Here is a 19,232-nt window from a genome sequence, read left to right as displayed (position 1 = left end):
TGGTATATATGGTTTATGAGGACACAAATGTGTATAATGACATGGGTACTACAACGTAAACAAGGTTTATGAGGACACTTCCTGTGTCCCCGTAAAACAAAAGGCTTAAAAACCATACAAAAGGGTGTTTTATGACATTCAAAAATAGCCAGTAGTTTTTTGTGAGGGGTAGGTTTAGGTGTAGAGCGATAGAAAATAGTTTGTACAGTAAAAAAAAACATTATGCCTATGGTGAGTCCCCGTAAACCACAAATGCAAGTGTGTGTGTGCACAAATGACCTTTCCAGTTCGACTAAGAGGGCGATTAAAATAATTTGCTGAACAGAATATTACCAACATTACAACTGAATTCCCTTAAAAAGCTTATTTCACATTAAGGAAACATCGAAGAGAGAAACACAAAACTCCTTAAAATACCAACGTTTTAGGACAAGTCCCATTACAAACAGCACAATCTATGTGGACACAACCGGGTATTAGACAAGACGGTAAAATAAGCTTTACAAGAGGCACAGATTTCTTTGACCCCTAAAAGGCCAAACACAATTCAAATTCACAATATTTAAACTACAGTGCCATTCTGTCTCCAGTCCGGGTCTGTAGCTGATACTGAACAAATAGAGGAGCCCGGTTTGTTATTTTCTTGCACATGAGCTCTGTAACTCTGCTCCTGAAATACAGGTGGATTATCATTCACGTCAGCTACAGTCAGGTGAATATTCTTAGTGGAAGATAAAGGCGGGGAGCCCTCATCAGTAGCAGTAATTGTAATATTATAACCTATGTGGACACAACCGGGTATTAGACAAGACGGTAAAATAAGCTTTACAAGAGGCACAGATTTCTTTGACCCCTAAAAGGCCAAACACAATTCAAATTCACAATATTAGCAATAAACAAATAATTACTTTTTTTCGTGAAACAAGCCTCATGACTCCTCATACATACCAGAAAAAGTACACTTAATGCAGTTTCTTTTCCGATTTCAAACTGTCCTTCAAAATTGTCAACGTGTCTGCAGTTATAAAAAGGCAGTCAACATAAAACACAGATACGCTTTAACTCAACAAGTTCTAAATAAAATAAAATAAAAAATATATATTTAAGAAAGACTAATTCCTACCTGAAACGAATCGAGCATTTCCGCATCAAGCCCTTCAAGATCATCCACAGCGGATTGAGTCTTGTTCAGAGTCAGGTCAGCAGTCAGCGTGCCCTCGTTATAAGATCTGACGAACTTGAAGTCACTAGTGCGCGAGCCCGTGGTCAGGTATGCGTCATAATTGTAAGTGCTGCGGAGAGTTCCCGCGCCCCATTGACATCAATAACATCTATTAATACAGAACAATGATTGGCTAACCCTTGACCATCTTTGGCTTGAATTGGCAGTTCAATTGAACTCACATCCTCATAATCAATCAGCCCTGCTAGTTTAATCTCTCCAGATAAGGAATTAAGAGAAAATATTTCCAAAAGCCGTTCGGATAAATGGCCAAATTCATAAGTCACTTCTCCATTTTGTCCCTCGTCAGCATCAGTCGCTATTTAAAGACTTAATCACTATAATGGGGGCATTGTCATTAACATCTCTAATTTCTACAATTACTTTAGTGTCTGAAGAAAGACCAAAACCATCCTTACCCTCAATAAGCATCTCATATTTTACGTCCTCCTCAAAATCAATGGGGCCTTTAACTTTAATCTCTCCACTGTTCTCATTCAGATTAAATAATTCTTTTGCAGTTTCGGAAATACGACTAAATTCATATGTCACTTCTCCGTTTTGTCCCTCGTCAGCATCAGTAGCGCTCACTGTTACCACTACAGTATCTAGAGGAGAATTTTCAGGCAGACTGACTTTATAGACGGTCTGACTAAAGACGGGAGCATTATCATTAGCATCCAGCACAGTGACGTGTATGGCTACAGTACCTGATCTCGGTGGAGTCCCGCCGTCTACCGCAGTGAGAATTAATGTTACCTCTTTCTGCTGCTCACGATCCAATTCTTTATTAAGAACTAGCTCTCCATATGTTCTTCCATTTGTACGCGTAAGTACACGAAGAAGAAAGTGTTCATTTTCTTGCAACATGTATGACTGCACTGCATTCATACTAATATCTGCATCATGAGCCTCATCTAATAAGTAACGAGAACCTTTAAGTGCCGATTCCCGTATTTCAAATTTGATAACACTTTGTTTAAACTGTGGTGAATTATCATTTATGTCCTCAATATTGAAAATGACGCGATGCAAACCTAACGGATTTTCTAGCACAAGTTCCTGATTTATTACACATGAAGATTTCTTTTCACAAATCTCTTCTCTGTCGATTCTCTCCGCTACGGTCAGTTCTCCAGTATTTAGATTAATGTCGCAGTATCGTTTTCTGTTACCTTCAATATCAAAGCGAGCCTTCCCAGTGAGCATTCTTTTTGGAGAATTTTCAGGCAGACTGACTTTATAGACGGCCTGACTAAAGACTGGAGCATTATCATTAGCATCCAGCACAGTGACGTGTATGGCTACAGTACCTGATCTCCGTGGAGTCCCGCCGTCTACCGCAGTGAGAATTAATGTCAGTTGTTTTTGTTGCTCACGGTCCAACTCTCTCTCTAACACTAACTCAATATTTTTGCCACCATCCGCCTTTGTACTTACAGATAAAAGAAAATGGTCATTCTTTTCAATGGAATAGCTTTGTACTCCATTCTTTCCTATGTCTGCATCATGAGCCTCATTCACGCGGAACCGAGCGCCTTTCACAGCATTCTCACTTATCTCAAGCTTTATTACATCTTTAGGAAATGCTGGTGTGTTGTCATTAATATCTTGTATTTGTATTGTCACACGATGCATCGCCAATGGGTGTTCTAGAACCAATTCGAAATTGAGAGCACAGACAATTCTTTCATTGCATAGTCCCTCTCTGTCGATTCTCTCCGCTACGATCAGTTCTCCAGTATTCATATTAATGTTACAGTATCGTTTTCTGTTACCTTCAGTATCAATCCGAGCTTTTCGAGATGACAGTCTGTTCACATCGAGCACGAGATCCTTCGCGATATTTCCAATCACAGATCCGCGTTTCATCTCCTCCAGGAAAGAATAGCTCACGTCTCCATAAGCGGTGTGCGCCATCAGCACGAAGAACAAAAGGCCAAACATCTCACTAGTGACGCCGAACCTTTGTAATGCTTCAGATGTTAAGCAGACATTAAATCCAGAAATATAACAATACACGTGTAAAGCAAACATACGCTTAAAACTAAACACAGAAAAATCGAACGAAGTAAGGAATAGGCAGTCAGTCAACGTCGAGGATTCTTTATCACAAAACCAGCTTGAAGTCATGTGAATGACATCACAAGCAGGGTGGAGAGATGTGTACTAAAGACACACATGCTTTTGCAGGTGAACAGCGACACAGCGAGTTGAAATACGAAACTGCATAACATTGATATTTCCTAAAGGATTAAGTGAGAAACAACAAACTGGGGTGTGTGTGTGTGTGTGTGTGTGTGTTTTTGTTGCTCACGGTCCAACTCTTTGTCTAACACTAACTCAATAGTTTTGCCACCATCCGCCTTTGTACTTTCGGATAAAATAAAATGCTCATTCCTTTCAATCGAATAGCTTTGTACTCCATTCTTTCCTATGTCTGCATCATGAGCCTCATTCACGCGGAACCGAGCGCCTTTCACAGCATTCTCACTTATCTCAAGCTTTATTACATCTTTAGGAAATGCTGGTGTGTTGTCATTAATATCTTGTATGTGTATTGTCACACGATGCATCGCCAATGGGTGTTCTAGAACCAATTCGAAATTGAGAGCACAGACAATTCTTTCATTGCATAGTCCCTCTCTGTCGATTCTCTCCGCTACGATCAGTTCTCCAGTATTCATATTAATGTTACAGTATCGTTTTCTGTTACCTTCAGTATCAATCCGAGCTTTTCGAGATGACAGTCTGTTCACATCGAGCACGAGATCCTTCGCGATATTTCCAATCACAGATCCGCGTTTCATCTCCTCCAGGAAAGAATAGCTCACGTCTCCATAAGCGGTGTGCGCCATCAGCACGAAGAACAAAAGGCCAAACATCTCATCAGCAACACTGATGCCTCTAAAATCCATCTCGGGGAGAAAAAAAAAAGACAACGAAAAATACTTGTTATACAATCAACATGTAAACGAAAACATTTGTCTGAACTGTGTTTAGAAAACTAGATGGTAAAAAAAGATTGGAGATACGTCTACGTTTTTGCTACGATGTGAGCTAGAAGCCCTAAACATGACATCAGGAACAGGGTGGAGTATGAAATACAAAATGAAATAAAATGATTTTACTGGTGAACAGCGACACTGCGAGTTAAACTGAGAAACTGCATAACATTCACAACTTTAACGATATACAGTGGAGGAAAACTCTGGATTCTATGATATAGATATAAAAACAACAAAACGGCTATTTATAGTGCTAGGTAATTAAAAAGCAAAACCTCAACTGTCCAGAGACAGGCTTTCTATTAAAAGTCATTCATTTTTCATTTTTGAAGTCTTGTGCTTAAGTGAAAGCTACTAACGTGAGAATTTAAAATCTTAAACGTATTCAATATAACAACATCGAGGACAGGAATACAAAACTTCCACCTATTAAAACTGTTAAATGCGCATACATTTTGCTATAGACTTAAGGTGAGACGAGACAGAGCCTTTAACTGGATTTGGACGCGCAACTTTTCAAGTACCTAAAGTAGTTAGCAATGTACACTCTTAAAAATAAAGGTTCCAAAAGGTTTTTTCAGTGATGCCATAGATTCTATGGCATAGAAGAAACATTTTTGGTTCCCTAGAAAACCTTTCAGTGAACAGTTCCTAAAAGAACCATTTTGAAGTACATTTTCACGAGGTCACACTTTCTTATAATTAAATAAAGGTTATGCGTATTTGGCGTGCTGTCCAGGGAGAGGGCTCCGAGCTCGGCAAGACTCCCGAGCCCGGGGCACCCCCCCCTGTCCGGGGAGAGGGGTCCGAGCTCGATGTCCAGCCCGGCCCAAAAGCGCTCCCCCCGAGTGCTTCTCCCCGTGCTGGGGTAGAAACTATGCTGAAGGTGTGGGGTCGGGGTGGCGGAGGGATGCTGAAAGTCGAGAGAAAACGAAGGTAGGACGTACTTGGTTATTTATAGGAGTTTTCTCTTGTGCTGATTGGATAAATGGTGTAATCACTAATGATGAACTGGCCGTGTTAATTGTGCGTGCTCCTCCCGAAATTTGTTTATAAACATCACTTAAAAATCTAAAGAACCTTTTTTTGACTATCAAGGACCTTTTCTGCATTGGAAAGGTTCTTCATAGAACCATTGATGGCAATAAAGAACCTTTATTTTTTTAAGAGTGTACAGAATGAACATACATACCCAAAATATTCATACATTTCTACAAGACAGCACTGAAAAAACAAGAAAGTATTCTAGGCCGTTTTCTGTACAGAAACAAAAGCAATTAATGCATTTTCTTATAGAAAAACGCACATTTTCAAATTTACACCATTGCACTTAATATGTTAAAAGTAAATAAATAAATACAAATATAATTAACCTTACTGGAACGAATCACTCCTTTTCTCATCAGTCCATCCAGGATCATCCACAACACAGATTACTACATAACTTGGAAGGAGATGTGCGCTGGGAATGGCTGAAACTTCAAACAATTTAATCTCTTTAGAAGAAGCACAAAATCATTTGATTTCATATCACAGCTCATCTGTAAAAGTAAATGTGCATTAAACGCATATAAATGCAGCCTTGATGAGCATAAGAAACTCCTGTAAAAAACATTAACAATCGTTAGGATCTCAAACTTTTGACCGGTAGTGTATAACGTTTTACTACTGAACAGCGGTTAAATGAAAGAAATATCAACATCTTTGACAGGATGAAGAAAATTACTTTCACTTAATGACTTCACAAAACAACCGTAATGCTCAAGAACACAAATAGAGCTGTATTATAATAAAATATAATAATGATTCACTGTGCAGGACCATGGACAGCGACACGCGCCACTCAAATAGAAATGCCATTTTATGATTGAAGTGAAATGAACTGTCTTGGGGATTAATATCTTTAGAAGTTAATTCCATATTAATAACATTGATGAGAATACAAAACTCGACCAAAATATCAATAAGGATACCTTATTCTCTCTCCAACTCCAAGTCAGGTCCTGGGGAAAGTCAGAAACGATTTCCACTCCGAGAGTGAATCGAATAGACAGGGCATATTTGTTGAAGTTATTCTTTTAGGTTTAGTGCTGTCTTAACTCACAGGGCCGGCCGTGTCACCCTATTTTGCATTATGTTGTTAAAATACATAATCTATATTTCACTACTGGCCATATATCCTTGCTGTTCCACTTTTGAATAGAGGAGAAGAGAGCAGATGGAGCAGAGCAGCGGCGCGCAGTGAGTCAGGCTGGAATTGCATGTTAATCTCCTGCACCTCACGTCAAACAGTTCACACACCTGCATGCCAGATGTAGAGAGAGGCTGAGCCTGAACATATATTATTATTATTATTATTATTACTATTATTATTATTATTATTATTATTATGCAGAACAGTTATTATACAACGTGTTCTGAAAAAAATCTGATGAATCTTGGATACTCTGTAAAACAGAAAATGGGGATGAACAGTGTGGATTCAGCTAAATTGTAGAAAACTAAAATATGACTTTAACATGTATAAGTTGATGATAATCATCCAATATATTTTCAAAGAAAATAACATTCTTCACAAAACTCAAAAAGGTCAAAAACGTAGGACGCCATGGAGAACGCGACTTTTGAAATGTAATGTATATTCTTATACATTTTGCGGCACGATGTATGTTATAATACATCGTGTATACACTCACTAAACAAAGAGTGACAGCTTTTTACTGGTTATGAGCACTCTTTGCAAGCTTTCTAGTCTAACCGCTAACCAAAATTTGGGTTAGTCCAAATTCGACCCAAAGTTGGGTTGAAATAACCCAGCATTTTTTAGAGTGTACAAACATGTATTTTAGATTTTTATAGAAATATGACAACAATCACATATCTAAAACAGAGATCACACTGTTACAGTGTTTGGGAATATGCATGCATAATTTAAACACATAATCACATGAAATCAGATAAAAAAAATAAAAAAAATAATTTTAGAAGAGAATGCAGCATCACGTGTGGAGAGCAACTGCGCTCGACTGCACAATCCGATACAGCCGCGAGAGTTTTTTGGCACACGTCAGCATGACATCAGGGCAAGTCGGACGTAACTCGGACACTTTTCTAACCAGCATGCATCTCACCGGTGATCGGTTCTGCGCAGATTTTGCTCATCTCAAACGAGCCTTTTGCTAATCTCAAACGAGCCTAATGAATAATGCTATCACGTGATCAAACACCGACCTCATTCTGATTTGAGGATGTGCAAAATTAAATTACCTTATCTAAACTATATCATTAGTAAAAACACATCTCATATATCAATTCATATTGTCAACTTCTCAGTTTTGTATGATACATTTTATACATTAAAGTTCACAAATACCCGGCCTAATCTCCAATTTAGTTACTTATTTTACTATCCCCCACTTAGTTACTTATTTTAAAACTAAGTTATTAGTAACTTAGTTTTATTTTGCATTGTCATTTGAGTATATGACAGTTGTATGAATTCTCATTATTTTTGTCTTCAAATTTCGCAATTAATAATAAAAGTATAAAACAGACAATACAGGACAGGAGAGCTACTCATTTCCTTATTCTGAATTCATAAACCTCAAACACACAGAGATCGTGAAATGCTTACAGGCGGTGGCGCTGTTTAGTCGCACAGAAATGTAAGCAAACTCAGTATCTCAACGTGTGTGTTTCAGTCTCATACCAGATGCTGAGACGGGGGTTAAAAAGAAAGGAAATATTCATTAGTTTTGAACAAGACTCATAAAGACACAGTACTGAAGGCTGAGCTTATGTCATCAGTTACTAGTGGTTTCCTGAACAGCTTACAGCACCTTTTTTATCGACGACACCCATGTCCATTTTGACAGCCGAAGAGATGTGATTATTTACGTTGAATCTAGTTGTATTAGTAAAGTTGATTTTTACCTTTATGTATTTAGTTGGTATAATTTTATATATAAATGTAAATGGTTTTGTTCATAAAATTGTCATATTTACAAAAATGCTTTAACATTTTTGTTTTGTTTTATCTCATTATTTATTAATACAAAGAAATTAAATGCAACTAGGCCTAATTTCATCTGTCAAATAATGTCATACGTTTTAACATTTAAACACTTTCATTTATGTACCATGGATGCCTGTAGTTTGAATGCTTATTATCTACAGCATCTACCACATCTGTTGGCAAGAATAAAAAGTGTCTTATGATATGAAAGCTGTTACAACATTCAGTTTGAAATCATTTTTTGAAACTATAAAACTGTCATTTGACCTTTTTTCCATTTTAAAGGAGTATGTGACTATATCAAAGTATGTTTTGCTCAGAAATCTGATAAGACAAGATTGTCCTTGTCATTGCATTATAAAACTAAATTATACTAACATTAACTGTAAACTTTTTTTTTTTTCTTTTAATTTAGATTTCATTTTCACATTTCAACAAAATGCAGGTCCATTTGTCTATGTCCTGTCCATGGAAATGTTTTCTCAGTTTTACAGACTTCATACACGGCATGCATATTTAGTGCATCTCATAATCTTCAGTAAACGCCTTTAGTAAGCAATCATCTGAAGTGGGGTTCATGACACTGTAAGCTAGTTGCTGTTAATGAGTTTAGCTTTAATATGAGTAGAAGAATAACGTTCAAAAAAGCTGCAACCAATATGTTTTCCTTTGCACTCTTAAATTTTAAACCAGCTTTCTTACTCTTCAGCTTTACTTCCTAAGGAACCCACAATTGTATATACACAATACACTTGCACAGCCCTCCTGTTCTAACTCATGTTGTGATTGAAAGTGCACATCAAGGTGAATGTTCTAACCTGTACTTTTATTCTGTTCCCCGTGGTGGATGGCAGTTTATGCAAGAGTTTCATCTCTGATTTATGGCAACCGTTAATTTAGCTGTCACTGTGTCTTTGATTCGCAAGTGCGTAGTCTCAGCAGGATATGCATGCTGAGTCATTCAAGCTTAAAAGAGCAGAACAGAAAAAACAAAAACACTCACCTTACCTCACTCCCCGACCGATGACCCCCGATGAACTTTTATAGAAAGGCGTCCCATAGGCTTAGCTGTTACTGTACACAATGTGTGTACTGCTGAAAACAAGCATAAAATCAAGGAAACCTCACTTCAGAAAGCAGATGTGAATCAGTCATTGATGGGCCTGATTACCTTTAATTAAATTAATACCTACAGACGAGTATTAATGTCCACTGAAAATTTACACCTGGAAATAAACAGATTTTAAATGTCCTGGAATTAAGTGTAAAGTGAAAATAAATATTTGAGGTTTCTAGGTGAGTAAAAAAGCAAATACTAAAAAAAATAAATAAATAAAATAAACAAAATTAATATAATTAAATATAATTTAATTGAATTTAAAATAAAAGCATTTTCATTAATTACTGTCATTGGAGGACAAACAGGAACACTTGGCTCAGTAAAGGTGGAACTACCCATGAATATTATGTCCTGAGCTCTATAAATAAACTCTATAAATCAGCAATAGCCTTTGCATACTGTATATAATTGTACTAATAATATACATTTGATTTATAAATGCATGATACTATGATAATAATTTGTAGTTTTATTCCAGAATAATCCATACAATCTACAGATTAGATTTTTTTCTCTGTATATTGACATCTTGTCCTGAATTTCAGTTTAATGTCTATTTTATTTTATTTTATTTTAAGTTTTAGTTTTAGTTTAACATCTATTTATTACTACTGCATTTGTGACCTGCTGTGCTGTAATGCAGTTCTACTGCCTTTGGCCATCACTATCTCATTATAATGTTGTTTGTTTGATTCTCACCACAAACAGCAGAAATTAGAAGATATTTAAAACACAAACTGGTCACGACCATAAATAACTGCTTCTGGGTGTAGTATACAGCTACCATGAGAACAACTCTAGTTTATGAGGTTAAATGGGTGGAGCCTCTAGAATTCTATGAAGTTATGAGACTGTCAGCAATAGTAGCACAATCTGTACCAGTACCTCTCTCTCCTTATTGTCACCTTTATGTCTGTTCAGACACTCAATTCTGAATTGAATTGTTGACATGGAAATTCGTCCCATCATTGTAGTAACCATAGAAACCTCCAAGATCAAATAAAAGAGAGGGTACTGAGAAAGAAATATATAATTTTTCTGTAGGCAAAATTACAAGCTGAACCCTTGAACCTCCCTCATGCACCAACACAGACACACGCTCACTCACTCACTTTCTCTGATGTTAGATTAAAGCGGATTTTGAATATATGAAAGAACAAACATAACTTTGTCACATGTTAAATGGCTGGAAGTAGCATCAAATCAAAGAAAGATAACAAGCAATGCATAAATGGTACACACATTTTTAATATGACCTTCCGTTAACCTCACAGAGGTGCTGGAAACAGTACCATCATTAGCATGAACAGCAGACACTGCTGGAAAGAGCATGATTTCAGAGCAAGATGTCTGCATTAGGAAATCTCTCAGTGAATTCTAATCATGATTACTGTCATCAAAGAGAAACACTGAGGGGCAGATGAGTAGAGAGAAGTGTGGTAAATCTGAGCCTTCACACATACAGTCACACTTATCTAGATTGTTGGCTGAGAAGCTCTGACTGCTTGTCAAAGCTGATATAGATTAAATGTGTGTCTGTGGTGTCTTAACTGCATCACAATATATAGGCTATATATATAGTCATTGTCCTATAGTCTTGTATAGTCATTCTATAATTTAGGATATATTTTACATCAGGAAAAAGTGTAAAAACAATATGCCTTCTCAATAACTGTTGGTTATTGAAAACTGTTGGTTTCAGTTGAAAAATTGTATTGGTGTAACCTATCTGCTAGTTGCCAATATTAATTATTAATAAAATTTTGATACCTAGTGGTGAGTTTGTCAACTATGTTATGGACAAGCTGTGTGGGTTGACAGGTAACAATTTTACCATTTTGACTTAAAATTTCAATATCCATATTCAAAACGTAATAATCACTTTAATGTAGCTTGCGCCAACAGTCCTACACGGAAGCAGCTCCGGGCGGATGACGAATGAGGTCAGCTTTGCGCATGCGCCGCTCAGAAGTGACGCACGCGGAAGCGCAGGGGAGACAAAACAAAACAATGGTCACTTATTAGTACAAAATTAGGATTTGTAAAGAAGAATGTCGGAGGATTTCGATATAAGCCAAGAGGAGACTGGTTTTCCTTTGCTAAAGTAAGGAAACTTAGCTTCCTTTCTTTGCTCCTGTTAACAAACGTTGGTTTTCACAATTCTCACCGGCACATGCGCAACACTGTGGGCTAATTTTCATCTTTGGGTGAACTAACCCTTTAATATAATCTCTACTTTAAAAATTGTTATTCATTATTTTGAATTCTGTAATTTAACGGACAAAGGCAATTTCAAGCAAACCAAGAAAAGGGTCCACAAAATATATGTGTGAGATTATAATATATATTCTCTTGGATAAAATCTATTTCTGAAGAATATTGTCAGAAAAAAATGACCCAAATATCAAGTCAGAGCAAGTAGGGTTTTCTCTTACTCTCTCTTGCTTCTCCAGACTTCCTTGCAGTTGAAGTTCTAGTAGTTCCTTGCAGTTTGGTTCTCCATTGTACACCAAAGCCATTTATTTTTGGCTGCTGACACAAATATCACCAACTAAATGTTTCTGATTAAAGCATATCATCATCATAATTTTAACAATTGGCTCACAGACACAGAAACACTGACAATATGTCACATTCTTAAGAAAGAAAAGTTTATTTCGTGATTTATAAACAAAACACATTACCACTTTTCCATCATAATGACAAAAATAAAGAGAAAAAAGAAAGGAATGAAGGTCACTAATTCACCATCACATACTGATGAGCAGGTGTACAAAAGAAAAGGGTTTTACAACAGATGAGCGTATTCAGTTGGAAAGCACAGCGCCACCTACTGATCACCACCAGACATTACGAAAGAATGACAGCATGAACGCTCACTAGATACAAGCATACACTACACATATTGTATTTTACATCAGGATGTTTTTTCCTGTTTTTCTTTTTTATTTCTTTGTCAAAGAAGTGAAAGAGGAGTGATAGAATCATCATACATAATTTAGCTACAATATACAGTGCTAGTTTGATCGGTATGTCAAAGCCAAACAATTTTTTTTTTGGTCTTTCTTTTTTGTTCTCATAAACAAAAATGAAAAGAATAGGATAAAAACGAGAGCTTCAGGGCATCACACTATAGAGCATTTACAAATACCAAGGTTTAGTAAGGTCATAACTGTCCACTGTTAAGTCGGTGCAGAGGTGTCAGTATAGCAAAAGGCTCAGAGACGGTACATACACAAATCTCTTGTGTGAATAATGAATAAAAACTATAAACAAAAATAGTAAAATCATAGCCATCTATATCTATATTCATATATATATATATCTATATAGTAAGTGTTTTCTTTCTAGTAAGGTCATGCAGCAGTCACGTTTGAGTAATTGTGACATCGGTTTGAGATGTTTTTGGGTGTGTGGCAACAAGGTAGGCAGGCAAGTGAGGGAACCAATAGCATCAGAACACAGACGTGTCACTGCCGCTGTAATCAGACGCTAGAAGGCATGGGGTGGAGACAACAGTCTAATCTTTGTAGTGTATTATTGATGCAAAATGTTTAATTAGCGTAAATGAATAACACTTGATTGTTTTCATAACTGTACAGATGATTTGTGTATTTCTTTGAGGTTTAGATACTTGTGTAAACACTGGATGTGTCTTTGAAAACCTTGCTCTGTTTGTTTAAGCAACCCAATCAGCCTGACACAGCTCAAAACCAATGGCTGGATCTATTAAAGACAGACGGGGCAAAATTATTTTTGGTGCTGCTAATGGCACAGAAATTACACACTTCACCCTCAACATCGGTTCAAACTGGCAAGCCACTATTTTCACCACAAAGTTCTTCTCTACTAATCTCCACCCCTTGCCTAAGCTGCACATCTATCTTCTCCCATTCCTCCTCTGTCTGAGAAAGAACCGATGAGAGACCAGCAGGAAATACAATGTCTTATACAGAGACAGAGCTAAGGTTGATTGGACAGCGCTGGATCATTAACATATGACAGTGCTGTCGGAGGGGCTTCTGTCCTCTGCAGGGCGGGGGGGATTTGACAGGCGTCATCTGCATTTCTCCATACTACATGAGTACACCACAATGTCTAGAGCTAGCCTACCCAGCAGAGAGATCAAGAAAGAGACAGACAGAAACTCTGTACAGTAACAATAAAATTCACTTAAAGCTTATAAAAACATCGCACAAAAAAAACCCTGCCCTTCGAATTTGAAAAGCCCCAGCTAATATGTTGTGTTCTTTGCTCTTGGGGTGTGTTGGCCCTCCAAACAGCAAGCAGAAGGGAGGCGACTAGGTTCTGTGTATGACATACTGAGCTGAGAAAGCAGGCACACAATTAGGGTCGGAATGACAGGGTCAAGGACAGTAGGGAAACTACAGGTATGAGGCAATGTCACAGAAAAAATCATGGCATAACCCCCATGCCTTTTCTACAGAGGGTATTTAAGGATAGTTTATGGGATCAAAGGTGTTTAAGGTTAGGTGAATCAACAGTAATACTGTTCATAATGCATAAACATTCTCTCAGCCATCCCTATAACAACAGAGCACATAACCAGGCTCCTGAAGAGCTGATTTTCATTAACTTTACATGATATTGACTTGTGAGCGTACCTCTCCAACTGTTGGTTAACCAAAAGGCCAACCAGGTTAGAAACATTTCAGACCTGGAGAGGTTTTGGGAGTCGCTATAGAGATTCACTGATTGTTGACCCTGTTTACTAGATGTGTGTGTCTAATATATATGTGCACATGTGTATATATGGGACTACTTGCTCACATATATACTATGCCTTGGAGAACATTTGCTGGTAACAAAATTAAAGCAACAAAATAAAAGTGCATTCCATCATTCGGTGTACTTTGTTTTTGTCTTTTTTTGATAAAACACTGTTTTTTCCCTTTTGTCCAGGATGTGAGATTTTTTATAAGTGAAAATGTTTCAAAGTCTCTTGTTTTAAAGGATGATTCTGCAATCCCACACCAGGAGAAGTGAATGAGCAAAAGCGTTAATTTAGCGTCTTCACTGCTTTACATACAGCGGTGCCCAACCTGCGTATTTACACCAGTGTGTGTCCTGCTTCCATAATGTCTAACTTTACTCAATTTTGAATCCCTCTTATTTTTTTTTCTCTTTTTTACCACGAAAGCACATGTGAAGCAGCACACAGCTAACAAACAAATCAGATTTTGTCTCCCTATCAAAAAGATTGGAAAACAAAAACCAAGAGGATGAATAAGACAGACGTACCAACATGAGTCTGAAGGACATTTTAGGCGGAATAGTGGCTGAGGCATGAGAGAATATTAATCAATCATATAACAATTCATCAAGGTGAGATTAATCAATTACTTCATTAAAAGGAAGGGGAAGCTATCTGCTTAAAGCCAAAAGATCGGCTGTGACAGAAAATCACCCCAAATTTATCAGTTAGATCCAACAGAAAATGTTTGCTTGAGCCCCAAATATGGATTTTAGAATTAATAAAAACACATTTTGTTCTACAGACTTTTGTTGAGACTTCTGTCTTAAAAAATCAGCTCTTTCTTTAACTCCTTCCTCTGTCTCTCTAATCATCATCATCATCTTTCCCTTTCTCCCGCTTATCCTTCTTCTCCTTCTTCTTTTTCTTCTTCTTCTTGGCCTCCTCCTTTTTTCCAAAGGTAATAAAGTCGCTCTTGTCATCTCCGTCTTGTCCTTGTCTGATGGAAATAATGGCCGGAGAACCGGGGATGATGAAGGCTTCAGGAGGAACTTCACCGGGTTTCAGATGTGGAGGGCCTCCCGGACCCGGCCCATATCGAAAATGCCAACTGTTGCTGTCCACTCCAGCACCTACAGGGGGAGAGACCTCTCCACCTTCATTATCTACGACAGAAAAAGAGACCATCTATTACAATCTAAAATGATATCCCATGACGATTAGGAAAAAAAGAAATAAGGAAAAGCATTATTTAACAGTCAATGTGGGTAATAAAAACATTAAGAGGGACCTCTCCATGTTTCAGGTATGATAAAGGTCCTCTGGACCCTGAAATAAGCATGGCGGAAGACACTTGTCCCTCTATAAACATAAATTATTTCTGTCTTCTCTGTGCTGCAGTAAAGAGCTCCAGAGAGCACACAGTGAATCAGCAATGTTTAGCCTGGGAGAAGGAAAACGCTTTGCATTTTGATTTTGTATTACAAACTGTGATGCATTGCACTCAAAATTGGCCACATTTACTTTAAAAATGTTTCACGCCCAACCCTCTCCTCCAGCCTTCTTTCATATAGAGACAAAATTCACCATTCATTCCCACCACACATTTTTATCTTGTTAAATCTCACTCATAAAAACAGTAGAAAAGAATGTAATGCAGTGTAATGTACTCGTCTTTAAATGTAAATTACTGTGGTAGTTGATCTGATCTATGTTTGACATCCCCTGTGCACTGCTGAAAATCTCTCTCTCTGTCTGATGAGCAAGTTATTTCATTTATAATGACACTGGATCACCACAACATCACTTAATTTAATACAGACAACACCTTTGGCATCATATCTGTGTGCAGGTCTTTGTTTGCACTTTGCCTTTTGTCTATAGCTTATGTTGCGGTGAAGATTAAGATGGATTACAACCTCGGAACCATTCTGACTACGATATCTGTGAGTGAAAGAAGGTCTGTATTCAGGATTGTGGGTGTGAAATAAGAACGAAAAACAGGCAGCATCCATTATGAGTCCTTAGGGAACTGACAACCCTTCCAAATCCCTCAGCAACACAACAACTAAACGCCCAAATGCTTTGTTTTCTCTCTTCTCCCTCTCACACATACTCTTTCATCACATCTAATCTTCCTCTCTCCATGCCCTCCCATTTTGTTTCTCTCTTTCTTTAGTTATCTTTCTGACCTTATAAGGCATAAAATCCACTAGTGCTAGGGTGTAACTAACTAAATAGCAATGCTATTGAGTTAATTTACATTGGTTTCAAAACTGTCAAATTAACATGTTCAAAAACTAGGCAGGTCTTTATTTATTTTTAAGACTACAGTTGAGGGCAAAAGTTCACATCCCTCTTTCAGAATCTGCAAAATGCCCTTCAGACTAGGCTACAGAAGATAGTTACATGTTTCCCAGAAGACAAAATAAGTTAAATTTACCCTGATCTTCAAATTCAAAAAGTTTTCCCCCCCCCCCCCGGCTCTTAATGCATGGTTTTCCTTCTGGAGCATCAGTGAGCATTTGAACTTTCTGTAATAGTTGCATATGAGTCCCCTCAGTTGTCCTCAGTGTGAAAAGATGGATCTCAAAATCATACAGTCATTGTTGGAAAGGATTCAAATACACAAAAAAATGCTGCAAAACCAAAGAATTTGTGGGACCTGATGGATTTTTCTGAAGAACAGCAGGCAGTTTAACTGTTCAGGACAAACAAGGGACTCATGAACAAGTATCACTAAACAAAAAAACACAGCTGTGGATCATTCAGGTAACAACACAGTATTAAGAATCAAGGGAATGTAAACTTTTGAACGGGGTCATTTTTATAAATTCAACTTATTGTTTCTCTTGTGGACTATATGTAAACATCTTTTATGTGAAATATCTTATTCAGGTCAGTACGCTGACTCCACTGTGATGTGACCCTCTCTCTCTCTCTCTCGCTCTTGCGCTCTCTCTCTCTCTCTCTCTCTCATGTAAACAATAACATGCATTTTGTATGATCCCTCTTATTTTGGTAAAATAATTCAAATTAATTAACATTTTGGAAGGGGGATGTAAACTTTTGACCTCAACTGTATATAGATTATTTATTCGTTATTTCTACAGATTGCTTTAACTGTTTTAAACTGGGAGTAGCTAGTATCTTTGCAAAATACAGTTTAAAGGGGTCATATGATGCTTTTTTAAAGATCATTATTTTGTGTATTTGGTGTAACAGAATATGTTGACATGCTTTAATGTTCAAAAAACACATTATTTTTCAAATACTGTACATTATTGTAGGTCCTCTATGCCCCGCCTCTCTCAAACGCTTCGTTTTCTACAAAGTCCCTCCTTCCGACAAGCGCAGTCTGCTCTGATTGGCCAGCTGACCCAGTGCATTTTGATTGGCCGAACACCGCAAGCACTCGTCGGAAATGTAACGCCCCTTACCATAATCGCGAGCTTCATCTTTCAAAATAAATGTAAAGACAGTAAATAATGTCATTAGTTTTACCATCAGTTCAAGCCCAAAAGGGGAACAGTCGCGTGACAGTCACAGTGATGAAGCTAATATGTGTTTGCAGTACACAAGCCACGGTTAAGACAGCTGACTCCACTGTGATGTGACCCTGTCTCTCCTCTCTCTCTCTCTCTCTCTCGCGCACACACACACACACACACACAATGCGCAAAACACCGCATTTGAACAGTCAATAGCAAATACTAAAACTAATAACAAAACAGTAGCTGATTCAGAAGCGCCAGATTGTCATAGCAAAGTCAGAATTACCTCCTCTCCTAGGTTCACGAAACGGTCGTCCATAAAATGCATTGCTGTTCTGTTGTAAGTAATCTTAAAGATTCCTAAATGCATCTACTTTCGGAAGGCCAAATAAAGTGCTTTTGCTTTCGCCTAGAAACACACAGCATCTCCCTGACATGCTGCTTCAACACTAACTGCGGTTACTGAAACCACGCCTTCTTTCTTTGCGTGAACATTTGGGCGGCATTACGCAAATATTTCCACATAGTGACGTAGATATGTGAGGGCGTGTTAGAACGAGCCGTTTTAGGGGGGCGTGGCAGAGTCTTAACTTTGATAAAGAATATCTCTTTGGTTTTGAGACTTTAGTCTTTGCAACTTCAGGGATCTTATCTATGCACAATCAGCTTGTAACACTCCAAAGGGAAAGGAAAACTTGAAATCGCATCATATGACCCCTTTAAGAGTAATTTCCCAATACATTTACACTGACTACCACATCCTCTGCATATCTCCATCTTGCCTTGATCTTTCGTGTAATGCAGTCTTTGGACAGCCACACACGTCTGGCTAGCAGATAATGGCGCCGGTTTAATAAGATGCATGACAAGGCCATGATTATTATGGCCAGTGAAAGATCCAGCTCATAAAAAGATGATGGGGAGAGAATCGAATCATCTCATCATTAAGAAAACAACATGAGTCTGCTGACCCCCTCCCATCTACTCTCTATATATCCCTGTATCGCTCTCCTTTCTCAAGGAGGAGTGGAGTGCCGTCTTACATAATGCAGAAGAGGAGGTGAGGAAGGTCAGTCTGAGAATGAAATATGAGCCAAACTTCAACGCTAAACTCCTGAAGGAGCAGATTTCTAAGCAACACTGCAGAGCCAAGGAATTATGGGTTTGTTTAGATGAGACCACACCGCTTTTGAAGCAGTATGTGTATGTGTGTGCATGTGTAACAGCAGATGACAGCAGATTTGTGTTCATGCTTTTGCTGCACGAAGCACAGAAAATTGGCTGATTTAACATATAACAGCCAGTCTGAAGATTACAAAATTTTAATCTATAATATGAAATACATTTAGATTATAATACATGTTTGGTAGCTCTGTCTATTTATGAATCACAGTTCACAATTTGTTATTTATGGTCTGTGTATGTAAATTGCATGTTTTCACATTAAGTATTTACCAGAAAATGTAATTAACTTTCATTAGCTGTGTGTGTGAATAATAAAGCATGTGTGTGGGCATACAATATTAATTAGATATGTGCATGTGGTACTGATTGTCTGTGCAGAATGAATATAATCACACTGTAGTTTGTGTCTGTGTGTGTGGCACACCTTGGTACGTCAGGCTCTAGTAATCCTGATAAAATATGTGCCAGATGGCA

General features: G+C 37.7%; 3 protein-coding genes across 5 annotated transcripts in view; all 3 read right to left on the bottom strand.

The window, feature by feature from the left end:
• LOC107754532 (protocadherin beta-16-like) overlaps nucleotides 1-3,327 on the bottom strand; it is a 5,736-nt gene extending 2,409 nt beyond the window's left edge. Inside the window, exons 1-5 of the mRNA XM_016571009.1 lie at nucleotides 3,001-3,327; nucleotides 1,770-2,397; nucleotides 1,321-1,504; nucleotides 572-853; nucleotides 418-455 (exon numbers count right to left, since the gene is read on the bottom strand). Coding sequence (XP_016426495.1) covers nucleotides 418-455; nucleotides 572-853; nucleotides 1,321-1,504; nucleotides 1,770-2,397; nucleotides 3,001-3,259 — 1,391 coding nt within the window. The 5' untranslated portion in view covers nucleotides 3,260-3,327. The remainder of the gene's footprint in view (nucleotides 1-417; nucleotides 456-571; nucleotides 854-1,320; nucleotides 1,505-1,769; nucleotides 2,398-3,000) is intronic.
• Nucleotides 3,328-3,468: 141 nt separating this feature from the next.
• On the bottom strand, nucleotides 3,469-13,950 carry LOC107754531 (protocadherin gamma-B4-like). Its single transcript, XM_016571008.1, has 3 exons — nucleotides 12,050-13,950; nucleotides 5,766-5,811; nucleotides 3,469-4,083 (listed from the first exon to the last, which is right to left on the bottom strand). Exons 1-3 carry the CDS (start codon nucleotides 12,061-12,063, stop codon nucleotides 3,469-3,471), a joined length of 675 nt encoding a protein of 224 aa, XP_016426494.1. The 5' UTR covers nucleotides 12,064-13,950.
• A 917-nt stretch (nucleotides 13,951-14,867) lies between these two features.
• LOC107754492 (protocadherin alpha-C2-like) overlaps nucleotides 14,868-19,232 on the bottom strand; it is a 39,266-nt gene continuing 34,901 nt past the window's right edge. For 2 of the 3 annotated variants that reach the window (XM_016570967.1, XM_016570965.1), the window contains exon 4: nucleotides 14,868-15,245. In XM_016570967.1, coding sequence (XP_016426453.1) covers nucleotides 14,947-15,245 — 299 coding nt within the window. In that variant the 3' untranslated portion in view covers nucleotides 14,868-14,946. The remainder of the gene's footprint in view (nucleotides 15,246-19,232) is intronic. The other variant, XM_016570966.1, reaches the window with a different exon arrangement.

The sequence above is a fragment of the Sinocyclocheilus rhinocerous genome, unplaced genomic scaffold (genome assembly GCF_001515625.1).
Source record: "Sinocyclocheilus rhinocerous isolate Xijiao unplaced genomic scaffold, SAMN03320098_v1.1 scaffold50, whole genome shotgun sequence".
NCBI lineage: Eukaryota > Metazoa > Chordata > Actinopteri > Cypriniformes > Cyprinidae > Sinocyclocheilus > Sinocyclocheilus rhinocerous.
Note: the sequence above shows the minus strand (reverse complement) of the source record. Positions and strands in the feature narration are given on the sequence as shown.

Coding starts and splice junctions, on each gene's coding strand:
- LOC107754531 (XM_016571008.1), bottom strand. Junction 4,084..5,765: donor ATTTACTTTTACAGATGAGC/TGTGATATGAAA, acceptor TTGTTCTTCGTG/CTGATGGCGCACACCGCTTA.